Source organism: Centrocercus urophasianus, unplaced genomic scaffold (genome assembly GCF_019232065.1).
Source record: "Centrocercus urophasianus isolate 14NV4802_14NV808 unplaced genomic scaffold, USGS_Curo_1.0 seq_11, whole genome shotgun sequence".
NCBI classification, from domain to species: domain Eukaryota; kingdom Metazoa; phylum Chordata; class Aves; order Galliformes; family Phasianidae; genus Centrocercus; species Centrocercus urophasianus.
Window position 1 is genome coordinate 1,755,076 of NW_024884253.1, and position 17,709 is coordinate 1,772,784.

The following is a 17,709-nucleotide window of genomic DNA, read 5'->3' on the forward strand; positions in this document are numbered from 1 at the left end:
CTTGATTTCCCAGAACACTCCTAAAAAGAAAATGTATTTCTTCATTGTATGTTTCTGGTTAAATGACCCTCATGGAAATAAATCCAGAGTAAAGAATTAATAGGGCTGCAAACGAAGTGTAGAAAAAGTTGAAGTTTTTGTCATAATCTTTGCACCGTTACGATTTCTGAAGATAACAAACTGCCTGCAATAAACTACCTTTCCTGGGGCTGGAATCAGGCAGTGAGATAGATTACAGCTACTTCTCACACTACTTGTATTAGTTTATATACTTCAGCCCAGGGCAGAAAGTAGGTGATGCTAAAGGAAAAGTCAGTGTGTAAGATACTGAGTTTGGAGTTTGGATATGAATTTCCATATCTTTGGTCACTTAGTTCTTGGGAGATCATCTGAACAGCTGCAAAAATGTTTAGCTGTAAGTATTAAAATAACTTTATTTTTTTCAGAAGACTACATGTCCCCAAATAGGGGACATGTATTGAAAAAAAACCTGAAAAAAATAATAATAAAAAAATAGATTGCAGTATGAAGCCATGTATCTCCCTTCTTGCAGTTTGTTGCTGAAGAGACCCATGGCTCATTGGAGCAGTTTGGAAGCTGATATAACCATATAATGTGAATTAATAGTTCCTGTTGGACAGGTATCCACAGCATGAACCAGTTCATGGCAATTGCATCTCATCAGTGTGTTTATTGCCCAGCTCTTGCAAAAGACTGAGTGAGCTGTTGCTGATAAAAGACTGTTCTCAGATAAGGCAGTGGATCATTATGGGTGGACAGCTCTTCTCCAGTTGATGTGGCTGTTTTTATGTCTGTTTTGTATCTCATTTTTGTTCTCAGTGCATCAGACCAGCAAATCCACAACCCCTGAAGCTATGACTTGTATTCTAGTTTTTAATGGTTATATAACTTCAGAACCTTTCTTCATCACTAGGCATTTCTGTTTCCAGAATATGAATGCCACAATATCAGCAATTCATTATCTCTGTTTATGTCTGCATTTATTTTTTCTGTATATTTTATTCATCTGTTGTGGCACAAATCTGCCCCATAAACAAATTTAACTGTGGAATGGACCCCTTAACACACCTTGCAGGAAGGTGGGACAGATGACTTGCGCAAAAATCACACAGGAAGATTTCTGACATAACAGAAATCAGAAACAGTATTGCTTTGTTGGAAACATGAGATATTGATCTTTCTTTGGTTGCGAAGCAGCTAGAAACTTGCTTGTGGGAGAGCAAAACGTTGGGTTTGTCATTTGGACGTGGATAGTTGTTTTGTGACGTTGTCCAAACAAAGGCACAAATTAAGAAGCATGTGACAACAAACATTAGGTGTGACCAATCTAATAGATTTTTAATGTTGTGACATCCAAATGTGTGTTACAATATCCCAGAGATTTGCACCGGCTGTGTTAATAAAATGCAGTGACAGCAGACAGTGAGAAAAGGGAAATAAGATGGTGGCATTCCCCCATATGCAGAGGAGAGCTGATATTCTCCCCCATGATTGCCCCGAAGGAGACATTCAAGATCAGGCTGGATGGAGCTCAGAGACACCTGTTCTAGCTGTAGACGTCCCTGTTCATTGCAGGGGTGTTGAACCAGTTGGCTTTCAAAAGACCCTGCCAAGTCAAACAATTTTATAATTCTGTAGTTGTGAAAGTAATGAAATCACTTCCCTTTCAATTCACATAGGGTGTGGATCTCCCTATAGCTTTCACCGTGGGCAGTGAGCAGTTGGGGTCTTAATGACTTTCCAGGGGAAGAGGAGAGAGTTGGAAATGGAGGAAGCACTTTGCTTTATGCAGAATGCATAAATGCACCTGATCTCATCCATCACAGATGAGTTTGCTCTGCACCTTGACTAATAATTCCTTTGCTCTCCACACAGATGTTATTTCTTGGTTTTCTGATAAGAGCCTTTCTTGCTTGATATTAAAGAATCATAGAACCATAGAATCACAGAATAACAGAATGGTTTATATTGGAGGGGACCTCTAAAGATCATCTAGTCCAACATTTGGATCAGGTTACCCATAGCCCCACCCAGCCTGGCCTGGACATCTCCAGGGGTGGGGCATCCATAGCCTTTCTTGACAACCTGTTGCAGTGACTCTAGAGCCTTCATAGTAAATAACTTCTTTATTTCTAATCTAAATCTTTCAGTTTAAAATCATTAGCCCTTGTCAAACTATATTAAATATGGAACTATTGTGCCTTTGACTTTAAGATAAAATAATATCAATACAACATTTGTTGTCAGGACTAAGCAAAGCAGACTAATATTTGTTTGTTTGCCTATTATCAGAACACATCAGCATCACTGCTTATCTTGCAGCAGAGCGATTAGCTAGGAGAAACATGTAAGATTTAGGTTCTGTTTTGCTCTACTGTAGACTGAAATAGGTTATGTTTGTGTCTCTGCAATTTGCTAATCCTTAAATGCCCAATTAATACTTGGTGTATGTTGGGGTAAGTAAGATCTTAAAAATAGGAGTGTATCTATATATATAGTTACTGTTTGTACAAGAGGATGTGTGTTTTTGGTTGGGTATAGAAGAATAAAAGTGTATGTATGGCTGTACAGTGTTCACATGTATGCACATATACGAAGCCAAATACTTTTATAACTGCTGTCTTTAAGTATAACTTTGGATGTAGATTAATTAGAAGTTCCAAACCCTGGTTAATAAGAATTTCTTACACGATCTTTGCTACTTCCTGTATGCTTCAGATTCCCAAATATAAAGGGAGGATACCTCTTTCAAATCGGAAATATTGATGAGGTTCTCCATTAACTCATCTCACATTTCCACATCTGAGTGTCTTTGAGAGGTCAAAGTATCTGTTCCTGTCATTTGTAGTATCCCATTTCCCTGAGACACCAGTTCACTTCTGACCTTCAGCATGGACTGGTAACTGATAAAGTTCCCATGAAAGAAAATATCTGTCACCGACCCTGGGGGTGTTCAAGGAGAGACTGGATGTTGTGTTGAGGGACATGGTTTAGTGGGAGCTATTGGTAATAGGTGAACGGTTGGTCTGGATGATCTTTTAGGTCTTTTCCAACCTTGGTGATTCTATGATTCTATGATCTGTCCTAAATAGTCTGGGATATATACATAGGTATATATAGGTATATAGAGGTATAGAGGTATAGAATATGTGGAGGATAATGATGCAATGCATATTTGTAGGCAGTGTGATTTAAATAACACAGTTGTGAAGCACCAGTTGTGAAGCACCAGAGAAAGGTGACTAAAAGATGCTAACAAAATATTCACAGTTACATTCTGTAGCACCTTCATGCTCTTTATCACACCTTTTGGGTGGTATCACAAAAGATGAGACTTAGTATTAACAGAAGGGGTCCAGACAAGTTTTCAGACAGGGTTGGATGGCTAAGGGGAGAGAAGCTTTCCATGGGAACCACGTGTCAAACAAAATCCTCTTCAGATTGCTGCTGGTCAGAAGGCACTCTGAGGGTGATAGAGAAGGTGACTTGGAGGTCTTACGTCCAATTCATTCAAGATCATCAGTAGAATAAACAGTGATCAGATGATGTGTGAGATGTCCACTAGGGTGGACAAAGGGAAGTGAGCTGCATTAAATATGTTGATGCCTTTTCTGGTTTTACCAGTTCTGCAGTTGTTGTTCCTGCCTCTGCTTCAAATATGCAGTCATTTGGGCTTCCCAAGTGCCACCATTGCCCTCTTCAGTACACAGAAATTTGCTCAAACATTTGCACTGAGGAGGGTATGGTAGGTTAAACATATCCTTGGGTCAGTGCTAAGAGTGTAATGAATTATGTTTCCAGCTGGCTGTTCTGAGGAGCATTGTTCATCCCTGTTTTGGTTTTCTCTGCTAAAGCCTCACCTCTGCCTTATGAGATCGAGGTATGTCATAGAACCATTAAATGTCTTGAGACTGGAAGAGACAGACAAAGATCACAGAGTCACAGAATCACAGAATTGTAGGGGTTGGAAGGGACCTCCAGAGATCATCGAGTCCAACCCCCCTGCCAAAGCAGGTTCCCTACAGTAGGTCGCACAGGTAGGCATCCAGGCAGGTCTTGAACATCTCCAGAGAAGGAGACTCCACCACCTCCCTGGGCAGCCTGTTCCAGTGCTCCGTCACCCTCACCGTAAAGAAGTTCTTGCGCACATTTGTGCGGAACTTCCTATGCTGCAGTTTCCAGCCGTTTCCCCTCGTCCTGTCTCCACTCACCACTGAAAACAGTCTGGCCTCACCATTCTGCCCCCCACACCTTAGATATTTATAGACCTGGATCAGGTCCCCTCTCAGTCTCCTTTTCTCAAGGCTGAACAGACCCAGTTCACTCAGCCTTTCCTCGTAGGAGAGATGCTCCAGGCCCTTCACCATCTTCGTGGCCCTCCGCTGGACTCTTTCCACGAGATCCTTGTCTTTTTTGTACTGGGGAGCCCAGAACTGGACACAGTACTCCAGATGAGGTCTTACCAGGGCAGAGTAGAGGGGGAGGATCACCTCCTTCGACCTGCTGGACACGCTCTTTTTAATGCACCCCAGTAAGCCATTGGCCTTTTTGGCCACAAGGGCACACTGCTGGCTCATGGCCAACCCATCATCCACCAGGACACCCAGGTCCCTCTCCGCAGAGCTCCCCTCCAGCAGGTCATCCCCCAACCTGTACTGGTGCATGGAATTATTCCTCCCCAGATGCAACACTCTGCACTTGCTTTTGTTAAACCTCATCCGTTTTTTTTCTGCCCAGCTCTCCAGCCTATCCAGGTCTTGCTGAATGGCAACACAGCCTTCAGGCATGTCAGCCAATCCTCCCAACTTCGTATCATCAGCAAACTTGCTGAGGGTGGCCATTATCCCCTCATCAAGGTCATTGATGAAGATGTTGAACAAGACCGGACCCAGCACCGACCCCTGAGGAACACCGCTGGTTACAGGTCTCCAACCGGACTCTGCACCACCAACAACGACCCTCTGTGCTCTGTCAGTCAGCCAGTTCTCAACCCACCTCACTGTCCACTCATCTATCCCACATTTCCTCAGCTTTCTTATAAGGATGTCGTGGGGGACGGTATCAAATGCCTTGCTGAAATCAAGGTAGACTACATCCACTGCTTTCCCCCTATCCACCCAGCCAGAGACAACATCATAGAAGGCTACCAGGTTGGTCAAGCACGACCTCCCCCTTGCGAACCCGTGCTGACTACTAAGATCATGGAGCCCAACTCCTGGCTCCACACAGAACCACCTAAAATCCAAATCCTGCGTCTGAGAGTTCCTTGAACTCCGGCAGCTTTAGCTGTGCCCACTGCTCTTCAATGCAGCATCTTTTCCTGACACCCAGCTGACTCTCTCCAGAGGCACCTCCATGCCGTTCCCTCTGCCACTGGACCTGTCATCAAAGAGCAGAGCTCCGTGCTGCCCCTCAGCTCCCTTTGAGGAGCTGTAGGCTGCCATCACACCTCCCCTCCGCTCTCTTTTCACTGTTTGGCTTTTGGTGGTCAGGAAGAATGTTTATGCCACATTTCATGATTCCTCTGTCCCTGAGAAGATGGGATTAGCATGCTGAATCTACACACAACTGTTTTAATTATGCAGGGCAGTGCTACACCTCCCAAGATGGCACCACCAACAAAACAGAGAGCGAGCACACACAAGTGAGCAAGGGAAAGAGAGTAACTCCCCACAGTGGCTCTTGTGCTGTCCCAAAGGAGATCTAATTCAGTCTGTAATTGCTGTTCTATATAGCTTCTGCCCTCAAAACAATTTTCTGCTGGTCTGCTGCTGCTTAGGTTGAATCAGTTTGATTTATAGAATACTATTTTTTTTCTTCCCAGCCACAGACAAGAGAAAAATATTTGTTGAAAGACTGTTACAGTAAGATTTAGCTTCTGCACATCTAGCATCAGAGGAGCTTGCTGACTTCTTATATAAGCTTTTTTCTGTTCCTTCTTACCTGTGATTTTAAGAAGAGAAAGGGGATAGATGTACCTTGCATGGATTTGTCCTTCTCTGTGCTTTTTACATGTGATTCATATGTAGTGAACCAAAGAGTAAGAAATGCCCCAGTGATATTGCAAATATATCATATATAATTATATAATATATATAAAATAATATATAATAATATATATAATAATATATATAAGTATATGTGGAACATCTCAGCATCTTTTTGGTGGAACGTAGTATACACTACAAAGTGTTTGGGTTTTGTGGAGTTTTTTTCTTCCTTGTTGTCCCCCTCAAGAATCACAGCATCATTAAAGTTGGAAAAGACCACTGGGATCATCTAGTCCAACCATCAGCCCATCCCCATTATGCTCACTAACTGTGTCCCACAGTGCCACCTCTAAGCTTTTCTTGAAAACCTCCAAGGATGGTGACTCTACCACCTCCTTAGGCAGCCTGTTCCAGTACCTCAGGATAAGTAGTAAGGTGTTTTTGTTTGTTTGTTTGTTTGTTTCATTTTGGGGACATGAACACCTGGACATTATATTACATACTTCAGAGTTTATTTCAGATTTACTTTATAGCTTGTTCCAAGATGGTGGGGCAGAATGGCATCTCAGTTGTAGATTTCAGCATCACTTGAATAACTAGCCAGCAAACAGTATAGATGTTATTTGGTAGTTCTGTAAAATGTGAATGGATAGTTTGCAAGTACACATATATGCCCATATGCTAAATAGAACAGACCAGTGATATTTCTGATGCCATTTTTTGCACAAACTTAATCAAAGATCCTTAGAAGCACGTGTGAGTTATCCTTTGGGCTGACATCAATAAAGGATTCTGGAATTTTGCTAAGTAGGACAGAGAAAATATTGATTGTGTATGATATTTTTTTTTTTTTTTTTTTTTTTTTTGGCATCCTTTTCCAGAGAGCATGTTTCCCCTTTCTGGTTTATTTAGTGTTACTTTTGTGGTTGGAATACAGAAGTGTCCTTAGAATATGAGTAATGTCAGGGCTGTGTTCTAAGTTTTCTGTATCAATGAATCTTCAGCTCATTAGTCATGAAAGTGGAAGTGAGGGGAGGTTTACTTATTTGCTGTGTTGGTGACTATCTCAGTAATGTTCATTCTGTGGGGAAACAGGCTGCTGGGATTTATGATAAGGTTGTTCCCATCTTGGGAACAATGTCTGAGTTTTACGACTCAACTTGTCCCCAGATTCATTTTTAAAATGTTGAGATTGTGGTCTTGCTGAAGTAAAAAATGGGAAATGTAAAGTTTCAGTTTATCTGCAAACTTGTATTTCCAAAAGTTACTGTGCAAGAGTTGGAATTAAAGAAATTTTCCAAATTCTGGGTACTTTGCAGTGACATTCTTCACTTAAAAAGTCAGGTGAAATTACTCATTTAGTTTTTCCATAATTGCCTAGTGCTTTCTGTTCAGAACTTACTAAACGCATTTTCTCTGTCCAGAATAAATGCTCCAGTTTTTTAGAGTTCCAGATTCTTCTGTGTTCTATTTTTCTCATTTACATTGCTTGTTAGCTGGCAGGTCTTTATCACATGACATTTATTTTCACCATATTCTGACTATATTAATGACTTGTCTTACATAAACTTCTCCTTTGGAAAAAAAAATTAAAACATGAATGATTTAAATCTGTCTCCCTCTTGCTGCTGAATATAGGGTCTGAATTGTTGACAACCAGTCGAGGCTGATGTTGATTAAAAAGCAAGAAACTCCAACCTAAGTAGCTGGCAGGAACAACACATTTTTGAAACGGGCTGCTGTTGTACTCCCAGTTTTGGTGGAGTCAAAGAGATTTATGAGGAGCATTATTTCACTTTCAATTCTGCGTACTGTGTGCAAAACTGGGGAAACCAATGCAATTTGATTCTGTTAACAAACTCTGATGCCAGGCAAGTTCAGAGGTACTTCATGATAGAGATAACTTGGCAAGGAGAAACAGAAACATAGCTGCTAGGTATATGCCATTATAGATGGTCTTTATTTCTAGCTATTTTTCTTCCTTTTTTTTTTTTTTCTTTTTATTTTGCTTACATATACCAGGGCTTGGAAACTTCACATTGCCAGGTTAAATTATTCAGCATATTGCTTGCTTCAGGTCAGATTGCTTTGTACTCTGTGCCTTACAACTGCCTCTGTTGTTTTTTCTTACAGCGAAGAGCCACAATTTTTCCTTCCTACCACCTCAGAATCTGGTTTTAAATAACCCATATTTGCCGAACAATAATTTTAAGCATTGATACAATGATCTGAAAGTGATCTATACGCTACAGCCACAAAGTTGTTCACAACTACTTGCATAAAAAGGACAAATCTGAGACATAACAATTCATACACAGTGTGAATTTCCTTTCTCACTCCTTCCCTTTTCCCCCTTCTCATCATAATATTCTGGGATCAGCAAGCAGGCAGCCCAATTCCTTACAGTAAATAGCTGAGGAGGGCCCTACGTGGACCCAGCTGATCTTTGTTAGATCGAATTGCCTGCATAGTTTATTCCAGTGGAAAAACTGAGTGGAGGTGTAATTCAATATATTACAATAGCTTCCTTCTAACCTAATATATGTACAAATAAAAGGACAAGTTTTAGGCTGTGTTCACTTGAAGTGCTTTAAAAGAAGCGGAGTAAAACAAAACAGGCTGATTGAAGTGCAGGAAGAATTTTGTTTATGTTATTTGTAACAGAAAGTGAAGACTGATGTCAATGGCAGTTTAACCAAGAGAGACAAATGAGCATTATGGGCTTTTTTTAGTGCTTTTTTGTTTGTTTGTGTGTTTGTTTATTTGTTTAATATTTCTTTAATCATCTTTTACTAAGCAGTTAAATGAGAGCAGAACAACACGTTCAAGTTAATTCTCATTTATTTACATTTTATTAAACCTTCTTCTTTCAAATATTTTTACAAATAAAAACCCCACAACTCCTCTATCCAAAAAATCACCACAAATTTCTCCTCATTCCTTGACAGTGATTTATGACCACAGTGGTCTGGTGTAATCAAAGTTACTTAGACATTATTGCTTTTAAAAAATATTCTACAGAATTTACAAGTTATGAATAATACCATACATAATTAAAGCTTCATTTAGGCTGACAAGTGAATGCATTTTGTGATGCATTACCCCATCTTTGTTTGCAGGTTTTGGTTGTGTTCTTTCATTTTTGTTGTTTTATTATGATTTCTCACAATTTCTTAAGTCTTTTGTTTTTCCTACTTCCTCAGTTATTCAACATTTTGAACATATTCACAAATTCACAATGGTACTCTCAGGCTTTATTGCCAGTGATTGTGATTCCATTGCATTTTATGATTAAATGTTCTGCCACTTACATTCTTATAACAAACTTCAGAAGGATGTGTATTCATTTTGTTATTCATTTCCTAAATTTATCCATAACAAATCCTGAATTCTTGAGAAGCGGGATGGAAACAAGCTGACATTTTAGCGTGATGGTGGAGTTGCAACAGAATCCAAGCAAACAAGTTAATTACTGTGCAATTAGCCCTGGGAGAAGCAGGTTCTTCAGAGCACTTTCAGTGTTTCAGAAAACATCTTGATCTCAGATATTACATTAGGCATGTGTTGCTGCTCCTCTGTTGTGCAGATGTAATGATGCTTTCTTGGTTGAGCTTGTGTTTGATTTTAATTTTATAATTCTTGTGTTATCCGGACAATTGATTCTGTGAGTGAACTGAAGTGAAGAAGTCTGGTTTGCTGTGCCCTTGTATGTGTTGTTTAGAGTTTTTGGTATCCATCAACTTGTGAAATATTTATAGAATCAATGTACTCATATTTCTGTATTTTGGATTCTCTGCTGTCTAGTTGTCAAATTTTCCTTAAACCCATTTATCTACTCCTTCAATGAAATTCTTAGAAACTTAATGTCTTTGTGCCACTCTGTCAGATATGATTGCAGTCTGCCAACAAAAAGTTTAGAAAGTCAGGAGTTGGGGATGTGTGTACGAAAGGATGGAAGGAAAAGCTGAAAAGATATGTCAAGAGGGCGTGAGAACTAAAGATAAAGGACACAAAAGTATGGATTAATGCCTTCTTCAGCTTACTGTACTGGTAAGACTGTGTTCTGAGAGTAGAGGGAAAGTCTGCAGCAAGGAAGTTTCTTGATGATAGAGCATCAGGCTGAGGGGCATTTATACCAAATGAACATACCTTCATCCTTGGAAACATCCAGAGTCAAGCTGAAGGAGGCTCTGGTCAGCCAGACTGAGCTGTAGATGTCCCTGTTCTCTGCAGGGGAGTTGGACTAGAAGGTCATTAAGGGTCCATTCCAACTCAAACAATTATATGATTCTGTGATTAAGCCCATGAGACCTGATTGGATGAACCAAAAGCTTTGGAGTTTTCCAGTGTCATTGTGAGGCCACTCTTGATCATATTTGAAGAATAGGAATCAGGGGATGTTCCCAAAGACTGGAAGAAAGAAAATGTAACTAACTAACCTGATAGCTTTTTACCATGAGATGACTGTCACTATGGATGAATGTGAAGCAGTGCATATTTATTATCTTGACTTCAGATCCTTGCTGTTGAATAGCAGGTGGTTATGCTGAAATCAAAACCTTGATAGGCTGGGGAAATGTTCAGTGGAAGAAACTGCATGAGATACAGTAACTGGAAGTGACAAGTCCTGTCCCTGGGGAGAAATAACTCCAGGCAACACCATTACAGACTGGGGACTGGCTGTCTATATGGAAAGCTTGCAGAGAAGAGGTATTTTCTTCAGAAGTCTCTTTGAACCAGGCTCTGAGCGACCTAATCTAGTTGTAGACGTCCCTGTTCATTGCAGGGGAATTGGTCTGGATGACCTTTAGAAGTCCCTTTCAACTCAAATGATTCTATGATTTTGTGATTCTGTCCTAAGTGCAGATGGGCAGCAAGCTGAAATTGAGCCATCAGTGCACCATTGCGGGAAAGAAGGCCAGCAGCATTCTGGGCTTCTTTAAGCAAGCAGCACTGCCAACTGATCAAAGCAGATACTCCTACCTCCCTGCTCAGCATATCTGAAATGCTGGGTTCCCAGTACAAGGAACACATGGACATACTGTTGCCCAGTCTATGAACGTTGTTGAAGATATGCAAAAACAAGTGGACTTGGTTCTGAGCAACCTGCTTGGAGCATTGTATTAAATGATTTCCAGAGATTCCTGACAGCCTCAATGATTCTGTGATTCTTGAAGTAGTACAGCTAAACTAAATGCATCCTGCTTGAGTGTCTTTTTTTTTTCTGCTCTGCTAATGTTGCCTTACTGGTAGTGCATTTAGCAGTGTCTGCATTATTATGTCTGTTATTGCTAGGTTAATTGTTTTTATAAAAGGCAGTGACATAAAAAGTCAACATATGCTCACATTTGCTGTTGTGTATGGTAACTGTTCAGATAATAGGGAAACAAAGTCTCTGGAGATTGCTGTCTTAGAACTAGAAAAATTTCTGTGTTTAATCTATTAATTTTACTTCTGGTACATTTAGAAATATAAATTAATCCATTCATCAAACACAGCCTGATTGATGGAGTGATTTCTTGATGGTCTACCAATAAAGAGATTCAAATTCAGTGATTTTTTGATTGGAGCAGCATCAATTTGCAAATAGTTTTTTTTACCAGATGAATGCCATTCTAAAAATGGGCTTCTCCAATGTAAGGATCTGCACTTTAGGATGAATGGTTTGCACCAAATGTATCTCTTTTTTTTTTTTTTTTTTTTTTAAGAGGTAGGTTTGCAGCAGTTGCTTTTATTGTTGCTTTTTTCCTCTTAGGATTCTGAAGTTCTGAAAAGCAACCGTAAAATCATATCATTTTACCTGTTTCTTATAGAAAACTCAACTCAACTGGCTTACTTAGATCCAATAAACCATGGCATTGTTTAAAGGGGTTTTTGATTTACCATGGGTGTACGGAGCACTTGGACTTTTTCTTTTAATTCTACATAGATATTTTTTTTTCTTATTCTTTCTCTTCCTTATTTTATTTTTCCTACTTTTTTTTCTCCTTTTTCTTCCTACTTTTTTTTTTTTTTTTTTTTTTTTTTTTTCTTGTTACAAAGCTTGGTTATGAAACATGCCTTTTATGTTTTCTGTCTTTTCAGAGTGACATGCTGGATGTGAACCAGATCATTAAAGACCTGGCCTCCATGGTGCATGAGCAAGGAGACACAATAGGTAGGTATCACTGCTGAAGTATGTTTTGTTGTGCTCCTAGGCCATTCCAATGTGTTGCTGTGTGTTCTCTCAGAAGAAACTGCATTTAATAGTGATGCTGCAATTAATTTTCCTGTGTTTTGTGCCCTTAGTGATGTTTTGATCTGACAAACTGCTCTATGCAATAGTGTTCTTACATTTGGATTAGTTAGATATATTTAGCATAAAAAAAAGATTCTGAGGTGAGAAAAATTTGTCCAATTTTGACTACAACAAAGAAGCTGAAGAATATGTAGCATTAACTATAAAGGGATTCTTTTTTTTTTTTTTAATTCCTACCTGGAGTTCTAGTTAAACAGTACAACACCAGTAATAGTTATTGTCATTATTGTAGGGTGGCAAAAAAATATAAATAAAAATAATTAAGCAGCTTGCTTCTCCTAAATGGAAATTTCTCTCCACATTAAGAAAGTGTTTGACTAAATCTATAGTATTCAACCATTATGACATACATGCACACATAGTCTTGAACCTTCTGCCCACTAATTGACCTCTTTTTGTTCTATAGCAGCCAGTGGCTAAGAACATTGTGGAGGGTTCTTGGGAATGGAGGAGATGAGAGAAACTCTTAGACATGGAACAGATTACCCAGAGAAGTGGTGGATGCACCATCCTTGGATACACTCAAGGTCAAGATGGACAGGGCTCTGAGCACCCTGATGTAGCTGTAGGTGACCCTGTTCATTGCAGGGGAGTTGGATCAGACTACCTTTAAGGGTCCCTTCCAACTCAAACGATTCTATGATTAACAGCAGCCAACCAGTGACCATCACCATTTTTTTTTAATAGAGTATAGTAGAATAAAACACAGTGATCTGTTCCTTTTAAACTTCTTGGACTTTTCTCTTTGTTACTGATGTGTTCTGATGCAGCTAAGAGCAATCAGATGTTTTTTTCTTTTTTCTTATTCTTTTTTTCTTTTTTTCTTTTTTTTTTTTTTTGTGGGTTTTTGTGTATGATAATACTATGAAGCACTTCTAAAGCAATTTCCAGTTCCAAATTTGTGAGCTAACAGTCCTGAAGCCATGATGAGGGACTTAAACATCGGAGAAGTGAGGTTTGGGAAGATATTACTAACCTGCATTGCTCACTTGGAGTACTCACAGAGCACATGGGAGCTAGATCAAGTCCTAAGGCAGCCACATGTAAATTATAAAAGAAGAAAATCTTCTGTTGTTTATTAATCTATCTGAATTGTTTTGCCATGCTCAAACCTATGCAGATTTCTATTAGCATCACATATCTCCTTTCACACTGAAATGAGCTTGCTGCATCCCACTGAGAAACACCACTCAGGTTTGCAAGTGCAGAACAAAATCAAGATAATATCTACCAATTCTTTCTTGTTTTGATTTTTTTTTTCTTTTTTCTTTTTCTTTTTTTTTGGGGGGGGCAGCTTATTTTTTATACATATACAGCTTCAGAGCCTGATTCGTCTCCAGAATGTACATCAGATGTTAATGCCTTGAGGGACGTGAGAGCATACATCAGTTAGCTTCAAGATCCTTGTAACCAATTTTCTTAAAGCAACGTTTATTATTTTAGAATGTTGTTCATGCACAGAAGTGACCTAGTATTAACTAGCCTGTGAGAAAATTGTATTAAATAGTGTGTTTGGGTTTTACACTATCAGAAGTGTTTTTTCTTCCATTTCACTGCAGCATAATTTTTTTTGTAGCTTCCTCAGAAGCATCTTCTCACTCTGGCAACTATTCAGAGTATCTTCTCAACCAGTTGCTGAAAGATCCCATTGTATATCTTTTGACATTCATATTACAGAGACATAAGTGAGATTAACAGTCAGTTGTTGAAGAGAATTGAAACTCCCACAGTGAAAATACAGCAGAAATGATGATAAGGGACAGTTCTCTTGACACTTGTTTATTGCATCCCTCTTACATGCATGAAATGAAATCTCTGTGTGTGTTAATTTAGAAGACACAAGAAAACTATATAGCCAGGAAATCTGAGGTGCATCATTCAGCAAAAAATAAAATCCCACCAGGGCTGTAGCACGAACAATTTTTGTTCACCCTGAGCTGGGGAGAATTAATGGGAAGAACTTGTCTGAGCCATGCATAGCACAGGAAGAGTAACCCAGATTTCTTAGAAAAACCTTAAAGGAAGTTTTGCTACTCTGTGGGCCATTTCCTTAATGAGAACATCCATAACGCTCCGTAGAGTAGAGAACAATTTCTGTCAGGCAGGGAGGAAATAGATGAGGGGAAATGCAGAGATGGGGCAGTGCTTCTCTGTTATTTTTGTCTTCTGCAGAAGTGTACGTTCCAAGTTGTGGCATCTCTTTGATGGGAATATTTAACTAAGCATTATAGTATCAGTGAGCCCAAAGCTCAAAGCCAAAACAAGCTGGTTATGTTGGTTACCTTGGAATTTGCAGAGTATTTTCAACACAGATTTACAGGAGCTCTTGGAAAAGCATCTCTGTGAAACCTTATTGCAAATGCAGGGAATGGGATTTCTCCTTCTCCCATAAGCAAATCCCATCTCATGCACTTTCTATCCTAATCTCAATCCAGTTTTCTTCCCAGAGTTCCTTTCTGTCCGTGTCAAGTTTCTCCATGCATAACAGACCGAAAGTCTCTACAGTAATTTCCATTGAAATAATCAAGCTGAATAAAGTTTGTGTTATGCTATGCTTAACTGTCATTGAAACAGGTCCTTCAGAAAAAGCATCCAAGCTAAGAATTAAGCACTTGGCACTTGGAGAAGTAAATTACATCGGGGATGATAGCTAGTGCTACGAGTCGCTCCCTTTCAGGCTCACAGATAGCTACTCAACTGAATGAAGTACAAGTCCACAACAGCAGGAACGTTCCCAGTGTTTCATACCAAAAGTCATTATTTTACAACTGCAGGCTTGTCTTTCCATTAGCCATACTGGCATAAATAGGCGTAGTTTCATGAAGTCAAATTTATTATTGGTGTGAGGGAAAAGAAAATCCTAAAATCCTCATGTCATCTGAAGGATGCATTAATAACACAGTTATCAGTATTTCTGTTACTGCTGATGAAGACAGATGTGTACTTATCTACCTCTGTAGGCTTCTGTTTGCACTGTAACAGAAAATAAGGATGACCTGAATAATACAGTCATTGCATTCTGTTTGCCAGTAGCAAAAGAAAATGCTTTTCTTTTTTTCATGTAGGAGAACTTTTTTCTCTTCTACCTGTGTATGTAACCTCACTAGTTATGGCAAAATAAGGAGCAAAACCTACATTCGTCATCTAAATTGTCTCAATTCAGCTTTCCCTGTTTGCGTCTTTGTCGCTTTTCACAAAGCCACAAAGCCAAAAAGCATCCATGTTGTTCTGAAAATGCTACACATTTAGGATATTTGATACTTGTAAAACGTCATATTTCTTCTGATGTTGGAAAAATTTGGAACCAACCTTACGACAGCTGATCTGTAACCTTCCCCCTCCAATGAAATGGCAAAAGACTGGCCAGTTAATTTTAAGATCACAGCAGCAGGACGTGGGAATTAGTCTTCTAATTCTTTGTTCATACATACAATCTTAGAATGGAATCATAGGATGGCTTGTGTTGGAAGGGATCTCAAAGATCATCTGCTTCCAAGTCCCAGCCATTGTCAGGGCTGCCTACCACTGACTCAGGCAAGGTGGGTACAAATTAATATTTTCAAAGTGAATCTCATTGTCTGGAAGAAGATCCTACTGCATCAAGGAAAATACTTTCTCTGACTTCCTTTTCTTTCATTTCTTTTCTTACTCAGGGTCAGATCTTCATGCAACTAAGATTTCATATCTTTCACTCTTGAAATCTGCGTAATACATATTTGAAAATCATGAAGTTAAGAAACTTCGTAGCATTATTTAAAGTGCATGCTCTCCCACTTCGCAGGCGTTGTTACTTGGTATCTTCCAGGCTAGAACCCACAGACCTGCCAAGATAAATATAAGCATGGCAGCTGGTGCTTTCCTTCAGTCTAGGAAGAAATTTATGATGGGGTCAATATATTCAGTCCTTGAGTCATGCTGGTGTTTGCTTACATAACACATTGTCTGTTATTGCCTGATGATAATAAGCCTCTTTCAAAGAAAGAGTATTTGCGTGAGTGCAAATGTGATACTTTTTTTGGAAGCTTTTGAATAGTAATGTTTTTTTTTCCCCTTTCTTTCTCCGAAGTCAGCTCAGTTCTGTTTCCTGTTTTATCGTTATTGCTTTTCTGACCTGAAGGCTAGTTTAACATGTAGACACTGTCAAGAGTCAAAAGGCTTTGCACACATGTTCTCCAGTTTGCCTGAACAGCATGACAAAGAGTCTGTTGTCATACGCAATAATGCAAGCCAAGCAGGGAAATCATCCAACTGGATCCTTAACTAAACTCTCCAGAGTTATGTGTCTCTGCTGGGACATCTGCAGAAAATGAACACATCTTGAGAGTGGTCCCTGAATACCTGAATGTAACAGCTCTAACATCTGCGTTTAGTTGAATGTGGTCTGTGAAGTCCCTCATTTGGTTAAGTTTTCTAAGTGATCTCTGAGACACTATTGTGTGAATGGGAACGTTGATGTTCTTATTGGCTCCTGATTAATTGGGAAATCTCCCAGCCGTCTTGCTTTCAGCCATTTGTGGCAACATGAAGTTACACATCAATGCAGAGCACAGCCCGTGCAGGGAGTATATACAGGAAGGAATTTTGGAATCAGTGATTTTTCGCATACTAAACACTTCCCATTTCTTCAAACAAAACTCCGTTTTCCTTCTACAAACTATGTGTATATTCTGTTATCAGTTTTATGTAAACTTGTTACTTGTAAATGTAGTTCTTGTAAACTATCCCAACTGCTGAAATTGCATACCACTACTACTCTTAATTGTATTGTGGACAAGAATTTCAAGGGCACAGTGGTTTGAATACACTGCTCTCACTTTCCACAAGTCCCTGGATCTGGACATCACTGAAGGGCCTGTAAGTTTATAGAATCATGAAGGTTAGAAAAGACCTCTAAGATCATCTAGTCCAACCATCAAACCATCATCACCATGTCCAATAAACTCTGTCACTCAGTGCCACATATTTATGTCTTGTGAACAGCACCAAGGATGGTGATTCCATCACCTCCCGGAGCAGCCTGTTCCAAGACCTCACCATAATATCTAAGATTTTTTTTTTCTTTTATCCAACCTGAACCTCTCCTGACACAACTTAAGGCCAATAGCTCTTGTCCTAATGCTAGTTTCTCAGAAGAAGAGGCTGACCCCCAACTTGCTACAACCTCCTTTCAGGGAGTTGTGGAGAGAGATGAGGCCTCCCCTGAACTTCCTATTCTCCACACTGAACAATCCCAGTTCCTTCAGCTGCTCCTCGTAAGACTTGTGCTCCATGCTCTTTGCAACTCTGGACACACAGCAGGACCCCAGTGTCTTTTTTTGTAGTGAGGGGCCCAGAACTGAACATGGTACTCAAGATGTGGCCTCACCAGTGCCAAGTTCAGAAGGGCAGTCACCTCTCTGC

The 17,709-nt window shown here is 39.6% G+C and overlaps 1 protein-coding gene across 8 annotated transcripts in view; it reads left to right on the forward strand.

Annotated features, from left to right (window-relative positions):
- TSNARE1 (t-SNARE domain containing 1) overlaps nucleotides 1–17,709 on the forward strand; it is a 461,403-nt gene that overhangs the window by 265,158 nt on the left and 178,536 nt on the right. For all 8 annotated transcript variants that reach the window (XM_042836518.1, XM_042836494.1, XM_042836540.1 and 5 more), the window contains one exon: nucleotides 12,096–12,168. In XM_042836518.1, the coding sequence (XP_042692452.1) occupies nucleotides 12,096–12,168 (73 nt within the window). The remainder of the gene's footprint in view (nucleotides 1–12,095; nucleotides 12,169–17,709) is intronic.